Source organism: Melitaea cinxia, chromosome 26 (assembly GCF_905220565.1).
Source record: "Melitaea cinxia chromosome 26, ilMelCinx1.1, whole genome shotgun sequence".
Taxonomy (NCBI): domain Eukaryota; kingdom Metazoa; phylum Arthropoda; class Insecta; order Lepidoptera; family Nymphalidae; genus Melitaea; species Melitaea cinxia.
Window position 1 is genome coordinate 4,056,114 of NC_059419.1, and position 24,978 is coordinate 4,081,091.

Here is a 24,978-nt window from a genome sequence, read left to right on the forward strand (position 1 = left end):
GTTTGTGTGAAGCGTCGGCGACCCCGGTCTCGAATCTAGTGCGATAAGATTCTCATTTAAGTGTTAAAGTTTTAGATCTAGGTAGCCAATAGCGAACCGTACGGATAGGTCGCCGGGCCCTAGACCGAATCGTGCCTGTTACCGCGCCGGAGCGCAACTGTACGTTTCCTGTTTTTGATCGTGACTGTTTATATTTCGTAATTTTAAAGTATTTTAGAACGGAGTTATTCTAGGAGCGAAAAACTAGCTTACACTCGTGGGTCGCCCGACGAGGCGCTCCTGCTCGGACGAATGTAACGAACACTGCTATTCTAGACGATACTATTTGTAAATAAGTTTGTAATTCTCTCGAACGTCTTTTTATGTATATCAGAGCAGTGATATTTTGTATAGCTGTTACGATGAATCGAAAACTTAATCTTAACTCTTTAAAGTAAAAAATGTATCTTTTAACTTTTGACTCTTAAAATTTTCCTAGATTCTCACTAGCTTTATGTGTGAATAGTGTGTACGAGGAGCTCACCTCGACGAACTCCGATCGGCAGCCTTGGTGTTTTGTTTCATAGTAAATTTTGGGACCACTTATACCCCGTTTCTACCTAAAACTGGGATACAATTAGATCTACAATTAATATATCAGTAACTATATGTTATTCTAATCAGATTATTCTTATAGACGATCACTTTGTATCTATAATAGCTACGTACGTAATCGACCTTATATATGCCTACCTGAAGTTTAATATGAATGGGACACGACGCTTTCCGACTGCGAGAGCTAGCGAACGATGTGTGAACTAAACGAAATGATACTGTAAAACGTATGCGAAACGCTACGAGAACTATTTACATTTAATAAATTTTCAAGCAAATTCCATAGCATTTTCTTTCAATAGTAATTGTTATGGTGGGGGCCGCCCAGTTTTAGAAAGAACGCTCTATTTCAGATGTTAACGGTAAGTTTAGGTCTGAGTCGAGTAGGCTTCGCTGCAAGCCGCCGTCCGACCGAGAAGTAGGTACACGTAATAGTAATACAGTACAGTAATACAGTAGTAGTGACGCATGACTCCCGTGTTGCACGTTACTCAGACGTCTTCGGTACATACACGCTCTGGCTTAACGATTTACGACCTTAACGTATACGTACAAAACACGAAATCGCTCAGCAGTAGGTTAAAATGACACCTCGTGTCGTTGTCAACAACGCAAGCCGCCATTTTGTGACTTGCGCGTCAATAAAATGGCTGCCTCTTAGTTTGTAAGTACAGAGTATCTATTGAAGATGTTTTTATTATAAATTTGGTACAAATGTTGTTTTCACTTCTTTTGTAATTTTTAATTAATTTTTGCTTCGCATTTAAAGTGTGATCATGCTTATGTTACAGCGTTTTGCATGTTAACAGATGTCTGTGAGTATGCACAAGTTGTTTTTTTTTTATTATTTAAATTAGATGTTTGGTAGAGTATTTGATAATACGGTTTGTTTGATGCTATATATTAATATTATTTGTAATTTACATTGCATTAATGAAGTCTCAATTCTGTCACTTTTTACGCATAGAACACTAGCGTTCAATTTTCTTTATTATAGAAAAAATATATTACTCTTTCTCATCACAATAACTACCAAACCTCTAACGTTAGTTTTAAGCAGCTAAAAATATATAAAAAAAATAAATTGTCTCAAATTTAATATCTCCACTATCACACCAAAATTAGAAATTAAGTACCAAATACAACTTATCATTTTTAAACTCGAAAAAAGAGAACTGTAGAATTTTATTTTTCTTTTATTATTATTTTTTCTATTTTTTAACGTTGACTCGGTTGTGTAAGTACTTATTTAATAAGTTGATTTCATTATCTTATTTTTGAGTTACATGTAACTACTTTTAGTGTTAAATATACTTATATACTTAACCGGCATATATACAAACATCTTAATATTAAAACTCATTTTAATAAAAGTATTTATTTCAATTGTACCGATATTTCATTTGACTGTACCTGGGACGAGACCGCACTGAGAATAAAACGTCGCGCTGTAGCTCACATACCGGATTTTTTTAATCTATTGCGTAGTAGTAGCTTTCGAACACGGTATTTTTTCTTGAACCAATATACTTTATATACATATTTCATTGCTACTGGATGCCCTGGACTGCCCCGCCCCAGCTAGTGTGAATGCCCCTATCCTAGTTAAATTTAGGCACCTAATTAGTAACGAAACTGCTACCTAAATTTTTAATAAATTTTCTATTAACAGCTAAAAATCCTCACTTCAAGTAGTTTTGGAATTCTAAAACCAAGTTTCTATTGTCTACTAATTGCCAACTAACCGAAGAAAAATATTACTACTCCGCGTTTTGACAATTTAAAATATTGTTATTATCTCAGACTTGCTCATATTAAAAAAAGGTTGCTTCAAATAGTTTTCATTCTATTTGGTTTTGGAATACCGCGAACCCTTTTTTCTTTTTCCGTATTGGCAACACCGAGCAGTTTGGTTACCAGTAGTGTAGCTGCGGAGGCCGTCGGCTCACTGACGCCTCATGTTGTTTTGCAGCAAAAAGCGGACATATTGGCCGGCCGCAGGATATTTGTCAATAATTATTTGGCGGAGCACAGAAGGATCAGCGTCCAATCCGGCGGCAGTTCCTTGCCAGCACTCAGCCCCGTTTCGCATCAGAGCGATGACTAAAAATTATTAAAACTAAACAAAAACTACTAAAGATATACACCAAAATTATACAATTTTTACAAAATAATGGAAGACTTATATAAACGTGTTTACAAAAAAAAAATTATAACGTAAAACGTTTTTTGGAATAAAAACAGCACAAGCTTAATATAATCGTATCCAAGTGATTAAATATTAACTGCCAATAAAAAAGTAAATAAACGAAGCCTAATAAAATATATTCTATATCTAAAAATATAATCTTCATAATAAATTAAACCTTTCACTTTTCCGTAAAAATATCTTAAAATGTAAATGTAGCATAATTATGACTTGAAAATGTTTACTAAATATATTAGAATAAGAAAAATATTAGAAATTTTGCAAAATATAAAATATAGATTTAAACTTATGGTGCACTTGTGTTTAGATTGAAAATCTTAGCTATAAAATTAATTACAAAAATAATATTCATTTATAGCTAAAAGTGATTTACAAGCACGTGTTTATTTTTTTACGAAACGGTTATATTTATAACTTTTTTGTAAATATTCTTAAAAAAAAAACAAATTTCATTTAATTTAAATGGATGTTCTATGACGTTGTTGTGTGTTGTGCAAATGTAAATTTTTTATATAAAAAAAAAAATATTAATTTTATAACGAATATAATTATTAATGTGCCATATTTATAACTTAATACATTTTTCTGCTACCAAGTGCTTTTAAAGTTTCTTGATAAAAGTGATATTCAAATTTGCTTGATATTATTATTATTATTTTTTGTTATTTATTGAATGCGTTATTAGATGTTTTTGATCTCGCAATCAATTTATGTGTTATTGTAATAATTGTATGTGTTATATCATATAGAAGATTGTGTTCATGTTTGCAGTATGGGCTGAGTTGCTCTGACAATTTTTAGCAGTCTTCATTTACTTTTTTCATGTTTCCTGTTAGATGATGAGGCCTTCTCGGTGTATGTGTTTGATGTAATATTTCTATACAACTACTATTAAATGCATGTAGTAGATATTTCTTAGTATTAGAGTCTTCTATGATTTGAATGTAGTTAGACTATCTCTTCTATGACACTACACCACTCTCACTCTACAGGTCTTCCAATCTCCTTTGATTTTTTTTTTTCTTTTTTCTTTATTCTAGCCATTTCTCGACTACAGGACCTGACTCAAGCAAATTTAAATATCCCGAATATGTGATGTGAACTATTTAAGAATATGATAATATTTATGTTATTGATACAGCCTTTTTAATATTCCTTAAATAAATGCACTTTGTGTAGTGAAATATTCGCCTGCTATTTAAATAATAAGGTTAGGTATAACAATGAAAATATTATACTAAAATATATTATAAAACTAATGCGTGTTTTGGTGTACACCAAGTGATGACATAAAAGTAAAACTTTTATTAAACAATATTACGCTTATAGTGGTTTCTTACACGCCAATAGATTAAAACACTTAAAAAAATAGCGGAGCATGATTTTCTGCTACACGACCAAATATTTGGTATAAAAACTGGTACTGCTGTTATACTGCTTTTTGTCTCTTATTAAAAATTAGTAATAAAGTATCTATACTCCAAAGTAACTTTCATTTCACCCCGTGCCTCGATGGGAGCTGCATAATAAGGTAACTGGCCGTCTACGGAAGTGTAATGTGTCCTTAATGTTGGCCATGTGTTAGACGTTGTCGTCCAACATTGGCCAGAATGTTTGTCGTACGGTAGTTCGATGTTAGAGACCGCTTAGCTTGTCTAGTGTTAGCGGCACAGCATGACCTCTTAGATTATACGTAAGAACTATCGGTGAAACATTATTAAGTCACTACTTCATTTATGGATATATTATTTCCCTGTAAATTTTTTATAAAAAAGTTATTGATTTTCTTAATAAAATTTCACCTATTATTATTAAGACATCGCGTAGGTTGTACATTCGTTTGTATTGTATCTTTAAAATTAGATGCTCAGCTTTTAGATTTTTGAATCACAAAGATTTTGATAGATTTATAAAAATATGGGGACGAAAACAGTCTAATATTCTGTAAAGAAAATCGGTATACTTGTAGGTTGTTCATTCATTTGCTATCACCCTGTCCATAGCGCTTCTATATTTTAATTTATCCGTAGTTTAAAATGTTTTTCAATTCAAATAGTATCTGGTATGTGAGCGACTCCGTCAATAAAATATGTGTGCTTAATAGATCGTATCGCATGAAGATAATCTATATGGAACACACGATTGTGTGTGCAGACACACCGAACACGGACACACACGCACAGAACAACAAGATGTCTTATCAAAGGAATCAGTGTTAAGCTTCAATTCGCATTTATTTCGATCGAGAGCTATGTATGTAAAATTCGGTCAATGTTTTTTTTTTATATTGTATGTTAATTTTGTTATTTTAATTTTTATTATTTTATTTTATAAAAAAAATGTATGTAACGGAGCCCTGGACGGAAATGTATAAAATAGTTATTAAGTGCACAACCCATGAATGTGCTTCTTACGGTTGTAGGAAGACCCTGCGTTATTTTAGTTAACCTACTCTATTTTTTAATTTATCTTCTTCCTGAGACCTGTATATCGCTTCGCGAGGCACTGCTTCGGACAGTCCCCGATTACAACTTTCTGATTTATGCTCTATGCAATATTTTTCACTGCTACACTATCGGACGCTATAAACTTTAATTATTAATTTTTTTATTTGATCAATCAGTTTAACTGCCCATATTTATTATTTCTTAATTTTTTTCTTTCTTTTATATTACTATCTTACATTTGATATATTTTTTTTTATTATACTCTTCTCTTTGCAAACCTTTTATTATACAGTCTTATTTATTTATATACATTGTAAATATACCTTATCAGCGATCCGTCTCGGATAGCGTCCGATCGTCGGCACCGCAGTAACCTCAAGCAAGGCGCGCCCGCCACTCCTCGTGTCGTATATCTCTACTTCATGTTCTTGTTTTCGTTTTCTTTTCCATGATCCCCATTGCACACGGAAGGTCATAGGTGGCGAGTTACAAGAGCGCTTGATTCCTGTGCCCTACAGCAAGACGTCTACCGATCAAGCTGTAAGATTATAAAACAAAGCCTGCTCTTTCACTCACATCTTCGTTTGTTTTTTACTATTTTACTTTGTCCTTACTGTTTCGTTTTACTATTTACTGTACTCTATACTTACAGATGTTTCATCCGTTACTACTGTTCCGTTTTCTATCCACACTGACCCTTTAACTTCGCTCTTCTCTCTAACTTGCGTTTGTACATAAATGTTTAAACTGCTTTTTATATACCTACCTATACCTTTAATGCAGGATGCCTCGTTTGTATGAATTTAATCGGTCAGTGTACAGCTTGCATGCTTATCATCACCAGCATGAGTTCAACTGCATGAAACGGTTAGTGAAAGGGTTCCGGGACAGGAGTGTGTGTTTATTGTTTACATGTGTTGTCGTCATTCAGTGTGAAATACGCAGTATACATTTATCACAGCTATAATGTTTGATACAATATATTTGGATTATAGGATTTGATATGAAGGAATTGAAACTGGGGAATATCGTTGAATAATTTGTATATTAAATGTTAATTTTATATTTGACTGTCAAATTTATTGTAAGATTTAATTGGAAACAAATCTTAAAAGAATTTAGCGAATTTAATACTAAATGTCCTAATTAATGATATACAATTTTCACTAAATTCATAACGCTTTTGTAGATGAAAGACTAGCTCTTTTCTTATTTATATATATATTTTTTCTAAGTACTCACCTTTTTTAAATGAAGTCTAGGCTAGATTTTGGGGCACTTTTAGCTTTTTAGATAAACTTTTAAGGTCAATCAAGTCAGGACTATCCATCATCATTGTAGCAGCTGAACGTATATGTATGTATATATTATTTTGCCTCATTTTTGCACATAAATAAACCGAATCAGAGCTCCATAACAAACTGCATAATGCGCCAGGGATTCGTCATAGAAGCTTTATCGAAATACCATTGGACTATCGTTTTCAGGCTTTTAGATTTAAAATATTTAAGGGTAGATTTAAAAGTAGAACGCGCGGTTTGGGTGAAATAAGTCGTTACGAGTTTAACAGCTTCGCTTATTATCCGGGACGAAACATGGATACGCGGTCAATGTTGCTTCGTTTGTGCATAGCGTAAGGGCATAGAGCTTCGCGAGTAGCTCACATAGCGAAGGTCGATGAACTGCAGTCACAGAGTGTAAATGCATGGACCCACCGACACGTCACATAACAAATGCTACGACCGATGTCTAAGAGACGACTGGGGGCAAGTAGTTCATATTTCACTGCATGGCATGCGAGGGAAAGACTGGCGGCCTCGCCGGCACTTCGACCTGCAATGGTGGACACGTGATTCTGGGAGAGGGGGTCAAAAGATCTTAACTATAGACGAGGAATTGTCAATTCGATCGTCTTATTCGGGGGGCCCTTTTAACCCCTTCTCTGAACCTGCGCGTGGATTATCTGTGACTGGAATTTTGAATTACCTACCGCTTCTCGCCTTTCTTTTAATGGCTCGGTGTGCTTCTATTTATGTTTTCCAACCAATGTACATTTTCCATTTATGTAAAGGCGCTCCCCTTCTGATTTACACTTTTTCGTTTCCATGGAAAAAACAAGCCTAGATCTGCTAATCAGCGTACTAACCATACACTGATTTTTAACAATACGTGTGTATTTGTTTTAACCATGAAAATATCGGGGTGGTGAATCAAAAGGCGTCGCCACTCAATTTAATTGTACTGCTCTGGCTCACTATTGTAAAATTACTTAACAATACGTTCATTCGAAGATATGTATGTTTGTGTCAAATTAAATCTCAAACAGAACGTATTCAGTCTAATTAATGTACACCGTCCCACTTTGTGCAGCACATCATTGGCACTACATGTACAAACTCCGAATTATATCCACGTGTGACTGCAAATGTTTCTGTTTCAAACAAGTTACCTCTTTCACGGACGAATGTTCAATTTCTATCCTCAATACCCATAATACGATAAGAGCGAAACACCAAATAATGGCATTTGTTATGTTTTGTCATTTATCAAATAATTGTTTAACTTGCAATAAGTAATCCCTGAAAGAGTTAGCAGAAGACTATTACACAATTGCTACACGATGTTTGATGAAGTTTTGTATTATAGACTGTAAAGTTCCACATTAGTCTAATATGGCAGCTAGATTTGCTCATCGTGTAGCAAGAAATCAGGTTAGCGAGTGAGCCAGAGCGCGATTTTCGTGATGCGAGATGCGAATGAGCGGTGGGTTGGGTGCGCAGATCCGCGTGGTGAACGCGTTCCGGCAGGGGCTGGACTCCCGCGGCTCGCTGGCGGACGCGGCGCTTGCCGAGGCGCTTCGCAAGCAGACCGCGCTGTCGAAGCGCTACTCGCACTCCTCCAGCGTGGAATACGCGGACGCCCCTCGAGAGGCTCTAGCCCCCCACGACCTGGACGTCGAGCGCCTCTCCAGCCACAGCCACACCGAGACCGCCGTCTAACCGCCCCGCCCGCATGAGTTATTGTTAACTAGTGTGTTTAATTCGATTGTTTTGAAAATATTTTATTATTATACGCGCGCGCCGTGCCGCGCGCGTCTGTTGAACAAATAAAAAATATTGTCTAATTATTAATTTTAGATTTAAGCGCGAGGACGAGCGAATGGGCGTGTGTTTTTTGAAAATAAAAATAAAAATTTTCGCGTAGCATCGTGTCGTCTCTTACACGGAATGAAATGTTTTATATTGCTTTTGTCGAAGACGTGTTGTGGTGCGCCTCGGGGAGGGGGCGGGTCCGCGGCCGCCTTGACTCATCCTTTTGTATAAAGTTATTTCATTTGTAGCGAAGTATCATCGTTTGTACGTACGCCGAGTGACACTAGCGGCGCTGCCCGCCCCCCGCCCCACCCGCGCGCCTTGAACTTAACTAAATTATTGAAGTATTAGTTAAGGTGTTTGTTATAAATTTCAATAACTTTTTTGTTTTTACGACCTTTTCCCCTAAATCTAAGTATACATTTAAGTCATATCTCGAAGCGTAGACGCATCAACAGAAAAGTTTCTATACAAGAACCGATGTCCGCTTTCTTGTGTAAAAACTGACGTAGTCCACTTTAAACATCTTCAAAATGTTTAAATAGAAATAAACATTAAATTGTATAGCTGAAGATATTTATTTGTAATGCTAGTCTCTTATGAAACAAAAACTAATTATTCAATTATTATAATGTACTTATTGATTATTGATAAATACTTCAAGTTTATTAAACAAAATATAGTCTACGGTGTAACAAATTGGTTTTGGAATTTTTTCTCTACGAGCAATAGCGACGCGTCGCCGGCCCCGCACTCGTACAGACGCGACACGACACGACACAGTCACGCGGGGCCGGCGGCGCGCCTAGACATAGGCGACGTAGGATCGCAGCAGTGGCATTTTCGACTTATAAAGTAAGACATGTACTTAATGGACCTAGTGACGAGTTAACCGAGAGTCGCACGACGGCGGCCGACCGCTCGCAGCCCACTTGTTTTTAGTAATATATAAAATAATATAAATGATGATCGAGCGACTTAGAGAATCGGCGATGTTCAATTTTGTATAGAACGTTTCATAGTAGCGGTATTGAGAGTTGTTACGTTTTATTTTGTGAGGTATGTAGGCGCGTTCCGTTGCACGTGAGCTGTTCCTCGACTAGCGTAGCGCGACGGACGCCCTCGTCCACCGACGAATGGCGGACGAGCGGCGCGATCACTAATAAACTATTAAACAATCTTGTAAGTAATCAAGTATTAGCTTCGAATCAATAAAGCCTTTTTAAAAAAACTTAGTTAAAAAATGAAAACTATTGAAACTACACGTTTAAATATTAATATTAGTTACGGTTTCAGTGAATAGAGAGGTCATGGTAAAGTTTTGTGTATAATGTTGCTATATTTTCGTTGATATTCGTTATGTACCACGAGTTTTCCGATGAAAGACATAAAATTAGGAGTCTACTGTGTCGTAGGGCGCGGGGCTTCCCGCCTCCTACCTAACAATCAATTGTTTTGACATGACAGTCTGCCACTAACCATTATAGGTGATAAGTCCCATTGTTGTATTTTTCGTCTCACAATAAATGAAAATCTATTTTATTGTTTTTAATGCTATGGTTTTATTTCTACAACCCTCCTTATTATTTAATTAAAAAACTATCGTTACCAAAATAAATTGCAAAAATACTTGGTGAAGTTTTTATTTTTCGCACAATAGCTAAGTATATGATCTTTTCAAAATTAGTAAAATCCAAATTCAACACGTCGTTACATCTATTTGGAATCAAACTACAGTAGCAAATAACCATATTACATAATGGTTATTTTTATTAAAGACAAAATTAAACCATTTTATAAATCTTAATGTAGAAGTCAAGACAAATATTGAAAAGACATGCCGTCGCCAATTAGTTCTGGAATATTTTTAATTTCACATCAATAAAGTTTTTACCCAGAAATATGTCAATCAAATAAATCATTTTTACAACAAATATATTATTTCATACCAAGTAAACTAATTGATTATCAAAACTAACATTAAAATATTTAGGAAAATAACAACAATAGCAATTCCTAAAGTAAGCAACTTAATGCTTGTGTTATAGGTAACAGCCGACTGGTATAGTAGACTACATATATTTTTTTTTTCTATAAACATATATAATACATATATAAATAAATATATGTATGACACCCAGAATCGAGGTGGGAATCGAACCCAGAACACCCAGAGCAGAAAGCAAGGTCACTACAAACTACGCCAACGGGCTAGTCAATAACATTAGTCTAATACAGCGTAAGTAGACAAAAAAATTAACAACCTCACTAATCGTCACTACGATTTTCGAGGGTTTCCCTTAATTTCATCATCAGATCCTGGTTTCCTTATCATGGTACCAAACTTGGGATATCTTCTGCCCAACAATAAAAGAATTATCAAAATCAGTTCATAAACAACAAAAAAAAAAAAACAAATTATTTAATCAAATTATATAAATATCCAAAATGATAATGGTAATTTGTAACTCGATGGCAATTGACGACACGAATCTAGATGATCAGGGCATTAATCATAATATTGTCGAAACTAACACGGAGAATTACAGGAATGATGACGAGTTAATTGGTGAAAATGTTGATAGTATTACAGCTCAATATGGAAAACTACATGAAGATAGTCCAATGACTGGATGAATTCGTTTTTAATTTATTGAATTTCTCAGAATTTTCTTAAGTGCTGGGATACTTATTCATGTTATATCTCGTATGCAATAAAAACTCTAAAAATAAAATTTCATGGATCTAAAATTTATACTTCAAATATGACAGGAAAACGTTTAAGATGGAACCCCAAATATGTTTTTAATTATGTAAAAAGTAAACGAAAAATTAAAAGTAATTATCCGAAAATCATGTTTTACGAGAATAAAAACTTTCTAAACGAGGCAGATATTGGTCTGGCTTTTAGCAATTTTTTCGAAAAAATGTTTCAAAAACCGTTACAAAAGTACGAGTTTTCTTCCTATACTTATTCAAAATCAATAAATACGTTAACTGAAATTACTGTGGATAGGCAAACGGTATACAAATATTTATCGCCCTTAGATGTAACAAAAGGGACAGGTTCTGATAAAATTCCACCATCTTTTACTGTCCAATGTGCAGATATTCTTGCCTACCCATTAAGTATACTTTATAACAAATCTTTTAAGGAATGTATAGTTCCGTCTGTTTGGAAACAAGCTTACATTGTACCAATGCACAAAAAAGGGTTAAAAACTAAAATTGAAAAGTAAAGACCGATTTCGATCCTGAATACGTTTGGTAAGGTTCAAGAAAAAATTGTTTACAGGGCTTTGTGTTCTATTGTTTTAACAGATATTCCGCAGGAGCAGCACGGGTTCACTAAGGGTCATTCTACTCTCACCAATCTATCGGTATTCACAAATGAAATATTACAAAGTATGAGTGATCGCTTTCAATCTTATATTACCAATCGATCTCAAGCAGTTGTCATTGGCAGTAGCAAATCTAATTATATTACGATTGATTCCGGAGTTCCTCAGGGATCGTTGCTTGGGATTTTGTTGTACTCTATATACATACATATATGATTTAGGCAATTGTATCCAGAACTCTAAATTCATTTTATATGCCGATGACGCCAAATTTTACAAGAGAATACAGTCAATCGAAGACTGCTTATTACTTCAGGATGATTTATATAACTTATGCAAATATTGTAGGGAAAACCGTATAACTATAAATGTAAGTAAATGTCCTCACATTACTTTTTCACGCAATAGAACCGACTATTGTGGTACCTACAAATTTGAAACTGCTACAATCAAGAAGGCTTCTTCTGTTGTTGACCTGGGCGTCACGTTGGATCAAAAAATGACATTCTCTGCACACATACACCGCATACGAGATAAAAGCTATAAAGCCCTGGGATTTGTGATGCGGGTCTCAAGAGAATTCAATAACATAAATACAATTAAATTGCTTTATTTTTGCTATGTTCGAAGTCTCCTGGATTATTGTTCTTTCATATCGAGTCCCCAGTATGTAACATATGTTCAGGCTCTGGAAAAAATTCAACGTAAATTTGTTCAATATTTAAATTTTCGCACTGGACATAGGGATTCGAAATATGATACCTCGTGTGCTCATTATAAAATTACCACCTTGGAAGATCGCCGTAACGTAGCGGATATGATGTTATTACATGACATCTGTTCTAATTCTATTAATTGCATTCAGTTAACATCAGATATGTTACAGTTTTATACTCCTAGCAGACGTACCAGGCACACGAATCTCTTTCATGTTCCCCGTTGTGGCTCAAACTATAGCAGGAATTCAGTAAGATGTCGACTGCCACGATAGTATAACAAGTTGTTTTCTGAGATTGACTTTTTTTCCACATCTAGAAGTTCCTTTAAAAGGGCTGTAATAGAGAAACTTGCTGGCACATATGAATAATCTACACAGTCACTTATCCATACCCACACCCACTTACATACAAATACACAGGCATACACACTCACAAAATTACACATACACATCTACGCATTATTGACCATGGATATTTTACATTTTATATATTTCTCATTTTTATTGTAACTGTGTTTTACTACCTCAACTCAACTTTGTCTACCTTAACTGTGTAACTTAATGTAAAATCCGAAATTGGCTTTTGTTAGGATGCTCTGTATTGCTTTAAGAAACATAAAATGTAGCTGTGGATTTTTGTACAAATAAATAAATATATTGAGACGTAAAAATTACATTTGATTTTTTATTTATTTATTTTTAACCAATACCGAACCGGATCTAAAAATAATGAGTTAATTATTGTTTATGTAACAATAAGGCGCACTTTTATACGAAACGTCATTGATTTTTATGTGAGTTAATTTACCTCAATTTCAAAAATGATAACCAAAAAACTTCAGAAATAACGGATTCCCATACAAGATTCATATTTCACCCATTTAAGGTTAGACTTTTCACAAAAAACTGAAACACATGTTCACTCATTTTTAAATAGTAGTCCAGAACTAATATTTAATGTTTTCAGCTTCAAAAATACGAATTTCTCATTTAAACTTGCAATTCCTATACTCATTTAATGGCAGATTGTCCAGCAATGCTAAAATGCATATTTTTTATTTTAGATCAATAGTGCAAAAATTAAGTTTCATGCTTCTAATTAAAAAAAATTATGGACGGACCAGACTGTGTGACAAATACAAATTTTCAACCCTTGTTTGACACTCTTATAGGTATATTTTACAAAATCTGTTCTTATTGGACGTCTATTACAATAAATTTGTAGTATTTGTAGCACCAAAATGAAAGACCATCATACAAACTCGTTCGAGTCCTTAGACCCCTTTAATCCGGTGCTATCGAAAAATCCGTTCTTAGCGGACGTCTACTAACTATAAGCTACCTCCATGCCAGATTTCATCTATTATGCGTCCAGCGGTTTTTAACATTTGGTGATGAGTCAATGGCCTGTCGATTTTTTAAGTATCGCTTCAGCCTATAATATCCTACTACTGGGCATAAGCCTCTTTTCCCATGCAGGAGAAGGATTAGAGTTTAATCCACCACGCTGCTCCAATGCGGGTTGGCGTATATATTCCCTACATGAGTAACGATCGTTATCAGGTGTGTATGATAACAACCGGGACCAACGGCTTAACGTGCTCTCCGAGGCACGGGGACCCACAGACTGCACAAACACCCAGACCACGGCAAACACCTGTATGGCCAATACAATTTTTGTCATGTGCGGGAATCGAACCCGCCAGCGCAACAGGCACAATCCATGGCTGTGACCGTTGCGCCAACGCGGCGTCTTTATAAGTATACTCATAGATTACTAATCACTATCACGAATATTATTTGTAAAGTTCATATAAAGCTATAAAGCTATACTTTGAAAATAATAGAAAATTATTATTTTCGCCCACGGTCAAAACCCTTATAAATTGCTATGATAACATAATTGTACACCAATTCGAGCCCCGAGACTTGATCGACAGCGTTGTTATAGTGCATTGAATGAATTACATACTTTGTTCAGAATGTCAGAAAATTGTTGGATATCATGGGTACAGATCAGAGATTTTGTACACTGTTCCGATATTTACTGCACTTAAATAGTTAAAAACACCTGTGTGATGCTGTGTCCCGCTTCAGATAGATAATCTAATATATAAAATTCTCGTGTCGCGGTGTTTGTAGTTAAACTCCTCCGAAACGGCTAGACCCGATTCTCATGCAATTTTGTGTGCATATCGGGTAAGTTTGAGAATCGAACATCTATTTTTCATACCCCTAACTTATAGGGAGGGGGTTAAGAGGCCAAAAGGCCAAAGCCACATACTTAATTAAAAATTAAGTATATGGCTTTTTTTTAACTTTTTGATCAGTTTTTTTTTCTTTCACTTTTTCACAAATGCGCTTATGAGTCCCGCGATAACATCTTCTCTCACCGCCATGGGTAGACTGGTAGAGATCTCTTACAGAGATAAGTTCGCCCTTGCCAACATTTTTTGTAAAAATGACTTGTAATTATGATTTTTTTAAAGTGCGATAAAGAATATATATAAGAGGGTTAATAAAATATTATGAAATTTTGTGTGCATATCGTGTAGGTCTGAGAATCGGCCAACATCTATTTTTCATTCACCTAAGGGGGGGGGGGGGGTTGAGAAGGTTAATAAAATATATGGCAAAACAACGTTTGCGGGGTCAGCTAGTAAATACGATAAAAACATGGTAGCACCGGTATTTGAAAATGGCAGCAGAAGAACCACACACGCACTAATTACACAGTAGTGTGGGATTTTATTTTTGTGGTATTTCTATGTTAGTAGTAGTAGTGTATTTGTATGTTTCCATGTTGTTAAGTATTAAAACAAAATCGTCTACAAAACAAAGGCATAAGAAAATAAAAATAATGATTGTAAATTATAAATTTATTTACACTTTTAAAGAAACATATAAGTATATAATATCAATGAAATGTTTTTAACATTTTACTGCAAGGTGATAAGGCCGGGAGGAGGTTCCGGAGGCATGAACCCGGGCAGAGGTATCGATGGATCTGTAATGTGATGAAATAAACTGTGTTAATTTTCCTGTATTTTTTTTAATACATAACCTGTATTCTGATTCAAAGGACCAAAAATGAATTAACATTTATCGACTTGTGTTCTGGCTTTAAGCTTGATCAATTATTTACCATCTCTCGACTTTCATTTTTGATTTAAGAACCAAAATTTACTGATTATTTATATTTGTCGGCTTCTATTCTGGTAAGAAGGATCAAAAATGCATTAATATTTATCGAATTTTATTGTGGCTTGAAGGACTAACAATTTATTAATAAATACTCGTATTTATATACTTCTATATTGGCTTGAATTACTAAAAGTACATAAATAAATATTTGTATACTGCTTGAATTACTGAAAATACATTAATATTCATCAGTATCTTATCAATGTTTCTGGTTTGAAGGACCAAAACTTGATTAATTATTTACTACTTAGCTTTTACCCGCGGCTTCGTCCGCATTGAAAGCTATTAAATAAATATTAGGAAGAGATTTTATGTTTCGCTTTTTTTTAATAAAAAGTATTCTATGTTACTTCTAATATCTCCAAGAATATGTATACAAAGTTTCATGATGATCTGTTAAGTAGTTTTCGCTTGAAAGCGTAACAAACAAACTTACATTCACATTTATAATATTAGTAGGGATCTCTCGACCTTTATTTCTGATTTAAGAACCAAAAATTGACTAATTATTTATATTTCATCATTTCAGCCGATCACAGTCCACTGCTAGACATAGGCCTCCATAACTTCACGCCAGAAATGGCATGAACTCGTGTGTTTTACCCATAGTCACCACGTTGGGTAGGCGGGTTGGTGACCGTAGGGCTGGCTTTGTCGCACCGGAAACGACTAATTATTTATATTTGGCGACTTCTATTCTGGTTAGAAGGATCAAAAATGCATTAATATTTGTCGAGTTTTATTCCGGCTTGAAGGACTAAAAATTGATTAATAAATATTTGTAGACTTGTATTTTGAATTAATAGAAATGCATTAATATTCTAGAAGTAAGTCTAATAGCAGTGTGAGGTCACGAGCGACTCGATGAGGGCGTTCCTCCAGTATTGTATTTTGAATTACTAAAAATGCATTAATATTCTAGCACTATGTTCGCGCCGTGCGCGTGTGAGGTCACACCTCGAAGAGGGCGCTACTCTAGTACGGCGCTCACTCACCGAACTTGCCGACGCGCGGCACGTGCGGCACGTGCGGCAACAGCGCGGGCGGGCGGGGGCGGCGCGCGCGCAGCAGCTGGGCGGGCGGGGCGGGCGGCGCGCGCGGCGGCGGCGAGCCGGGCGGCGGCGGCGGCGGCGGCAGCGCGTCCCACAGCGGCACGTGGTCGGGGTGCGCCGCGGGGCACGGCCACGCGCAGCCGTAGCGCCGGCCCTTCTTGCGCTGCGCACGGGACCCGCATTAATACATTCATATTGTGGCGACATCTATCGCGCGAAATACGAACGACTACAAACTACGTAATTAGAGAAAACTGACGTATGCTACATCGCGCTATCAGAGTTTTCAAAGTGATTAAGTATATATACAAGATCCCGACAACAACCGTCGGGGGGGCCAGTAGCCCGCCAGACACAACACCCGTCTGGCCGGAGGATCCTCCCTTTTCGATGGCCGACGTGATTCTCCATATTCCTCAAACCTCCAAACTGGTGACCCCGACGTGATTCTCCACGCTCCCAAAATATTAAATAATCGCCACACTCGAGAACTCCCGCTAGGGTTTACTCCCGTGTCAGAGAAGGTCCGGAAACACAATACACAAGCAATAAACGCCCGGACCGACGCAAAAATCTGTATGGCCAATACAAATATATGCAGGGATCGAACTCGCGACTTGTCTTGACAAGTCCTGCAACAATTCTTCCATTAAAAGTCTGCTCACTTTCTATTTATTTGTAACCATTTATTGAACTTTTATTTGTTCATTCTTTTTATGTATCAAAGCTAAACACCAACACCATTAATATTAGGTCTTTATATATGAAATTGGCGTTTTGTATGGTCGGTACATAGTTGTTTTTTTTTTATATATAACTAGCTGACCCCACAAACATTATTTTATTATACATGTTATTAACCCCCTTAATCCTCCCCATATTTCCTGATATACCATTTTCTCTACCCTAAGACTACCTGGGAGAGATCGCTCTTTAACAAGCCTTTTTGTACTTATTTCCTATTATTGACGTGATAACGTCTTATGAAATCAATGAACACCGGCTGCATGCACGAAAAAGTGTCACGTTACGCGTGAGCCTGAGCGTGCAAGCGAGAGCGCGGAACAAGCGATAGAGATGCACGATCGGCCCAAGCGTTGGTTTGTGACACATTTACCTCACTTCTCGCATGACGTCAGAGCTAGCAATTCGAAATAATTCAGTGATAATAATTTAATTATGACGTTTTCACGTAAATCCATCGTCCGTAAACCGACTTTGCAGGCAATCAATTTTTTTCTTGTTGTGATCCTTATTTGGTGTACAATAAAGAATTATCATTATTATTATTATCACGCGTAGTTCATCCCACGATAGGGTCTGGGGTGGGTCTTGTCTGGTTGTTCTGAATGTGACTCAGAAGCATAATCAGCATATAATTTTAAGCAGCTTTATCCTCTTTCTCATGAAACAAAGCCTAGCTCTTCTTTACACCCTTGGATAGTACCGTTATTGAATATTGAGTTAAACAAACTCCTGTGCTTCTCAAGAATGGAATTTCCGCCAGCCCTGAAATGCTCAAAGATAACTCCATCCTCCCCAATCACCTTCCGTAACTAAGCTCCCCAACAGCCGTCGCAATTTCTTCAATACCTACGTCTGGGAAATGGGACCGTGAAGTGGCATCCAAATAGGGCTCTGGGATCGTTCGTGTCAAGTGGATCCTTCGATGGCCCTTATATACAACTTTAGATTTAAATACAGAAATGTAATTCAAAATAAAGCAATCCTTATTTAAATACGTGTAAATAAAATACTACGCCGATTTTATATTACGTTACTGTTTTTTTCAAGTTAGAATCTTTTTGTTTATTTTATTGTCAAGACAGAATAATTGACCTTTGTCGTGATAACAGAAATATTTTTACATTTAGATTGTACGAAAATCAGTTTAAATAAAGGCTTTAAATGTTGTTTTTCTTGTTTTAGGTAAGTGAATATTATAATTATAATGTAGTTTAGATGCTAAAAATTGTAAGTGTAATAATGTAAATAAATTTCTTGTTTTAGAGAAACGCAAATATAGTCTTTATTTTGAAATTTCTACTAAAAGGAACAGAAAAAGTATAATTACTATTATATATGTACCTTTTTAACCGGCGGATCCTCGACGTCAGAGTCCTGACCTGGCTTGTATCCGTCCGCGAAACTCACTCGCTTTAAGCCTCGAGATTCCGTTGTAGGATTGCTTGATAAAATTAAAAAAATAATAATAAGTCACGGTAGTTTTTATCAATTACTGTACAAAACTAAAATTAAACTCTCCTCAACTGCGGTTATCAAAATATTTTTCTTATTAAAAATGAAAATCGATAGCAAACATGCAAAGTAGAAAATTATTTGGAAAATTATTTCTATACATTGTAAGGAAAGCTGGTAAGTGTAATTAGTTTTACAAGAGAGAATAAAAACGGATACACACACACAACAGACTCAAATGGAGAACAATTCCGCATAAGATGGAATATCAAAATAATTTTATTTGATTTAAATAGAAAAAGACAAATATGACTTACATGATCAAAATACCCTTTTCGGGTGCTTCGCTTTCTGCTTCAGTAGTTTCCACTTCTTTAGCTACTTCTCCGAGAACTGTAATCACAGAAAACCACTGTTACAGTAAAACTTAAAATGTAATTAAACTTATGTAACTTTTTTTTTTTTTTTTTTTTTTTTTTTACGTGGGGAAAATCCATCATGGATACCCTCCAGCGCGGGGGCGCCAGAGGGTTATGTCAGACTCCTACTGACTAAAAACCACCACGTGTTAGCAGTCATCCGCCTGGGTGGGGCGAGAGGGGTCGCGCTAGCATTCGCCACCTCGCCTCAGCGGTAGGTCCGGACAAAGCTTCCGGGCCCCGGCATGATGGTGGGGTGGCCTCGCTCACAACAAGGCCACCCCCAGACGTATGGGGTCGTGTCCTCCGGATGACCCCGGAGTACAGCCGACGGCAATGGGCACTCGGACCACCCACGTTCGGCAGCAGCCTTCCCAGTGAGGCGGCGGCTTTCACGACTCTTGGGGCTAGCTCTGCAAAATGAGCCCCAAAAGCCCACCTCCCGTCCAGGGTGAGACCCAGGTACCTCATCTGGGTCCCCACCCGGACCGAAACCCCATCAACAGTCACCCGCGTACCTGGACGGGGTCCCCCTCGAGGCCCATGGAACAGTAGGGCCTCGGTCTTCGTCAGGGCGACTTCCAGCCCCAGGGCTCGTATACGGCCGACCACAAGTGTTGCGCCAGCCGTGGCCAACCGCATTACTTCCGCGAGGTCCCTTCCTTTTGCCACGACTAGGGTGTCGTCGGCGTAGCACGAGACCCGCACACTTGCGGGCAACGTGCCCCGAAGCACCCAGTCGTAGCCGATGTTCCACAGGAGCGGTCCCAGCACTGACCCCTGTGGAACTCCGCACGAGACACGACGTCGCCGCAGACCGTCGCGCCCTGGCAATAGGACCTCGCGACCCTGGAGGTAGTCGCCCAGCAGCGTCCGCAGATACAGAGGCACCCGGTGGTAGCGGAGTGCCTCCAGTATCGTCGCGTGTGGTAGGCTGTTAAAGGCGTTAGCGATGTCAAGCGAGACAGCCAACGCCTTCTCCCCGTCGCGGACCGCCGCCTGCGTCCATCTTTTAAGCCAGAGCAGGGCGTCTAATGTGGACCGCCCCGCTCTGAACCCGTACTGGGCCTCGGATAACCCGGGCTCAGTTACCTCCAGGTGCCGGACGACACGGGAAGCCACAACTCTCTCCAGGAGTTTGCCCGCGTCATCCAGCAGGACGATGGGCCTGTATGCGGAGGGCGAGTCGACGGGTCGCCCCTCCTTCCGCAACAGGCACAGCCGTCCCTTCTTCCACGGCTTCGGGAATCGCCCAGAGGCGAGGCAAGCGCTGAACAACTCCCGAAGCCGATCACCCATCTCCTGGAGGGCGATTCCCAGCACCCGGCCCGGGATGCCGTCCGGGCCGGGCGCAGTCCTCTTTCCATGCAGGCGGCGGACTGCAACCTCCATTTCCGCCTCCGACACAGGCGGGATGGAGCCCTCGTCTAGTTCCTCGACGAGAGGGGAAACGTCCATGAGCGGGGGGGAGTGGTTGGGGTCTCTTGCGGGGAAAAGCCCGCCCAACACCCTGTTCAGGACCACGGGGTCCAACGACTCGGCGACCGGGGGCGTCTGATGCCGGAAGTTTTTCCGGGCAGCCTTGTACGGACGCCCCCATGGATCCCTGTCGAGGCTCGCCAGGGCTTCGTTGAAGGCTTGTGACTTGGCCTTGACGATGGCCAGCTGTAGTTTGCGCTTGGCGTCGCGGTACGCCTCGTATAGGTGGCGCTCGACCTCCAACTCCACGGCTGGCATCTGCTCGTCTGTCCGGCCGTGGCGTCGCCTCCTACAGTGTCCGTAGGGTCGCCTTGCCGCTGTGCAGGCGGCTCGGAGTTCCGCGATCTCCGAGCTCCACCAATAGACCCCGCGGCGTTCGGGACGGTGCCGGAACCTCGGCATGGCCGCGTCGCACACGGCCGTCACCGCATCGCGGAAGTGATCCGCCGCAATGTCTACCTCCGGGTGCATAGGAGTAGCGGACCACAATTGGACGATCGCCGCTTCCTTCGCCAACTCCACGTCGAGGCGGGTGACGGCCCAGCGCGGAAATTGCAACGCCGCGTGCCGAGGCGCACCTCGGCTGTGGGAGGTGGAAACCTCGAACCTCACGTACTTGTGATCCGAGAGAGTCTCCACCTCCGACAGCACTCTCCAAGTTTGCACACGTGCGGCGATGGACGGGGAAGCGAACGATACGTCCACCACGGACCCCCCGTTGTGTCGCACGCACGTGTGGGCCGACCCCGTGTTTAACAGGGTCAAGCCCGCAGTGACTGCCCACTCCCTGACTACTTCCCCGCGAGAGTCAGTGAAGGGGTTGCCCCAGTCCCGGGCCTTGGCGTTCAGGTCGCCGAGGAGGACGACCTGACGTGGTGCCTGTCTTCCAACCGCAGCGACTAGGAGGTCTAAGAAGGCCTCCAGCTCCGCTACGGTTTTGTTGGGGGAGAAGTATGCGCCCACCACAGCATACTCTCCCCACTTGGCCACCACGTACCCGGGTCCCCTCTCTTCGACTGAGAAGGGGAGGCTGCCGTCATTGGATCGACTCACAATGGCAACGGTGCCGTTCAGGTCCGCAGCCCAACAAGGGTGTGAGCTAGGAACGAAGTACGGTTCCGCCGCCACTGCCACGTCTATGCGCCACTGCGCCAAGGCCTGCATGAGCAGATCTTGGGCCCGGGCGCAGTGGTTCAGGTTCGCCTGGAGGAAGTTGTGATGTCTGATCTGGTCCATACTATTCAGACATCACAACCTCCTCACCGTCCGCCACCGAAGGGACGACCCCCTCCTTGCCGATCTGGCTCGCAGCCGCTGGGGTGGCCCGGGCCCCTGCGGATCTACACTTTATCTTCGCAGGCTTGCACCTACGACCGCCCATCCTGTGGTCGGAGGGCTTGCCGGACTCCACGCAAATAGCGCAGCGCGGGGTGACCTCTTCACACGCAGCTGCCTTGTGGCCTGCACGTCCGCATCGGAAGCACAGGTCACCCCTGTCCACCGACGCTGGACACTGAAGGCGCGTGTGGCCCAGTCCCATGCACTTGAAGCAGCGCATGGGCAGTGCCTCCAAAGCCGTCACGCGTGCTGAACTCCATCCGATCAGTAGCCTGCCCTTTTCGGTCAGCGTTTTCGCTGCCGAAATCGGGCAGGAGACCACGATGGAGCTCGTGCCATAGAAGCCGGAGCGTAATGCTCCGGCCTTTACGAGCCCGACGTCAATTCCCGTTGCTTTGGCGACCACCGCTGCCACTCCCTCCTTAGTGGCCGTTTCGTCCAGGCCCGAAATCCGCACCTCCGCAGATTTGACGGGCCTGACGATATTCGCCACCCCAGACAGGGCTCCACGAAGCGATTCCGCGAGCCTGTCCGCCTTCGCATTCCTTTCAGAGCCAGAGATCTCCAGCATTCTCGCCCCCGTGGCCGTCTGCCGGGAACGGATTTGGTCGATACCCAGCTCTTGGAGGTCGACTTTTTCCTGGGCCGTCCGAAGGACGGAGCTGTACGTCAGCCCCCTTTCCACGGCCTCCGGCTGCAGCTGAAGAACGACTGCCGCGGTCTTCGGCGTCTTTAACTTCGGCTTGGCAGTCGCTTTCGCAGCCGGCTTTCCGGACGGCATGGCGGTTGACTTCGCGGACGTCTTCGCGGTCGACTTGGCGGCCTGCTTTGCAGACGATGCAGTGGTCGGCTTGGCGGCTGACTTCGTCGCAGGTGCAGGGGCAGGGGTGGAGGACTTTCCCTTCCCCTTGCCCTTTCCTTTCCTAACTACTGTTGCCCAGGTTTCCTCCTGGGCGGCAGTGGACGGGGCCACCGAGGGAGTGGCTGTCGTCTCGGGACCACGAGGTGCAGGTGACGTCTTAGGTGGTGTGGATGCCACTACCTTTGCCCTTGGTGTAGGACACGAGGTCTGGGCCGGCAGCAGACGGGCCTCGATCCCCGCTAGCCGAGTATTAAGCCTGTCACCGAGTGAGCAGGTCAAGGATCTTATTTCCTCGACCAGCTCTAAACCCAGCGAGGGCGTAGACGGCGTTCGCGCTCCGGCATCAGTAGCGGTGGCAGCGGCGGTAGTAGCCGCAACCGCATCAGTCCTGGCCTCGGTGACGCCGCGCCGCCACGCTTTGACCTCTACCTTCAAGGCCTCCACTTCCAGTTTGAGGCGGCGATTTTCGGTTCTCAACCGCCTCGACTCCTCGGCTTCGCTTCGGCTCGAGAGCGCGTCAACCACCTCGGTAAGGGTCTTGGCGGACCTCTTCAGTCGGGCCACAAACTCCCCCTTGAGGTTGCCGGACTTTTTGGCAACCTCTATAATGCAGGCAAGGCCCTCACCTGCGCGCGCACGCAGCTCCTGCGCATTTAATGCGCTGGTATCCAACGCCGCTAGGTAATCGGACTCGTTTCCAGAGGAAATCGGAGTCGTCCCTTCCGTAGCGCTACCTGGCCTGTACTGCCTGCCACGCAGTACAGCCTCCAGATCATCGAAAACAGTCGCCGGAGCAGATTTTAAAAATTTTGCCCTTGAACTCGAGCCTGCTTTCGAGCCCAACGGCCTCCCACGCCTGGCAGTGATAGTTTTCGAGACTTCCGTCTCCTCCGTCTCCGTGTCCGAACCCACGAAGAAAACGGAGGAGGACGATCGCTTCTTCGCCTCGGTACGGCCCTGAGAAGAGCCCTTAATAGATACGTCCATTTCGAGGTCAGACTCGACGTTAGACTCGTCCAAACGACGGTCGGCCTCAGCTTGGCCCTGAGAAGGGCCTTGGGGTTGGCCCTGAGAAGGGCCTTGGGGTTGGCCCTGAGAAGGGCCTTGGGTTTGGCCCTGAGAAGGGCCGTTGGGTTGGCCCTGAGAAGGGCCGTTGGGTTGGCCCTGAGAAGGGCCGTTGGGTTGGCCCTGAGAAGGGCCGTTGGGTTGGCCCTGAGAAGGGCCGTCGGCTTGGCCCTGAGAAGGGCCTTTGGTACGGGATCGCAACAGCATCGCGTCAAAATATTCGTGAAGCGCACACAACAATCGATCACCAAGTATAGTTTGCAAGGTTCAGTCACCCGCCTGCCACCTGCGTTACCGGGGTCAGGACGGGGTCCAGGGGAGACGACGAGGACGTACTTATCAAACACTTGGGGACTCCCCCTTATGTAACTAAACCAACCTACGTGAAAACCTATGATACACAATACGGACATGAAACCATGATATGCATAAATAGACACAATAGCTCCGAGTAAGAATCAATTTAGATTGAATTGACAATATATTTTTATAAAAAATAAAAAAAAAAAATAAAAAAAAAAATAAAAAAAAAAAAATAAAAAAAAATAAAAACATGCACACGCAGTCACGCCCACATCCACACACACACTTACCCGTCTCCCTTAACGCCTGGTTGATCCTGTCGTCCAAAGAGCTGGTCCTGGGGAAGACGCGGAGTTTATCGTTGCTGGTGTCATTATCGGCGACGTCAGTGTCGACGGCGGTAACGGCAATGTTGGCGGAAGTCGGGCGCGATACGTTTGTCTCGAAGTTCGCTGAGAAACAGTCGCCGTACTGCAAACGATCGGAAGCGCCGTACATGTCCTCGTACGCTTCATCGTATCTGAGAAATAAATATAGCGTTATGCCTGGTTTCTCTACACATCGTAAGAATAATGAGATGTAAACGTTTTTTTTTTTCATACAACTTGGTCGGCAAACAAGCGTGCGGTTGACCTGATGGTAAACAGTTGCCATAG

At 41.2% G+C, this 24,978-nt stretch overlaps 1 protein-coding gene and 1 long non-coding RNA gene across 2 annotated transcripts in view; one reads left to right on the forward strand and one right to left on the reverse strand.

The window, feature by feature from the left end:
• LOC123666453 (plasma membrane calcium-transporting ATPase 2) overlaps positions 1-8,914 on the forward strand; it is a 65,273-nt gene extending 56,359 nt beyond the window's left edge. The window contains exons 22-23 of the mRNA XM_045600545.1: positions 5,722-5,790; positions 8,031-8,914. Coding sequence (XP_045456501.1) covers positions 5,722-5,790; positions 8,031-8,249 — 288 coding nt within the window. The 3' untranslated portion in view covers positions 8,250-8,914. The remainder of the gene's footprint in view (positions 1-5,721; positions 5,791-8,030) is intronic.
• Positions 8,915-15,267: 6,353 nt separating this feature from the next.
• LOC123666503 lies at positions 15,268-16,681 on the reverse strand. Its single transcript, XR_006745257.1, has 2 exons — positions 16,601-16,681; positions 15,268-15,408 (listed from the first exon to the last, which is right to left on the reverse strand). It is a non-coding gene; the product is annotated as an uncharacterized LOC123666503 (long non-coding RNA).
• Between the last annotated feature and the right edge of the window lie 8,297 nt (positions 16,682-24,978).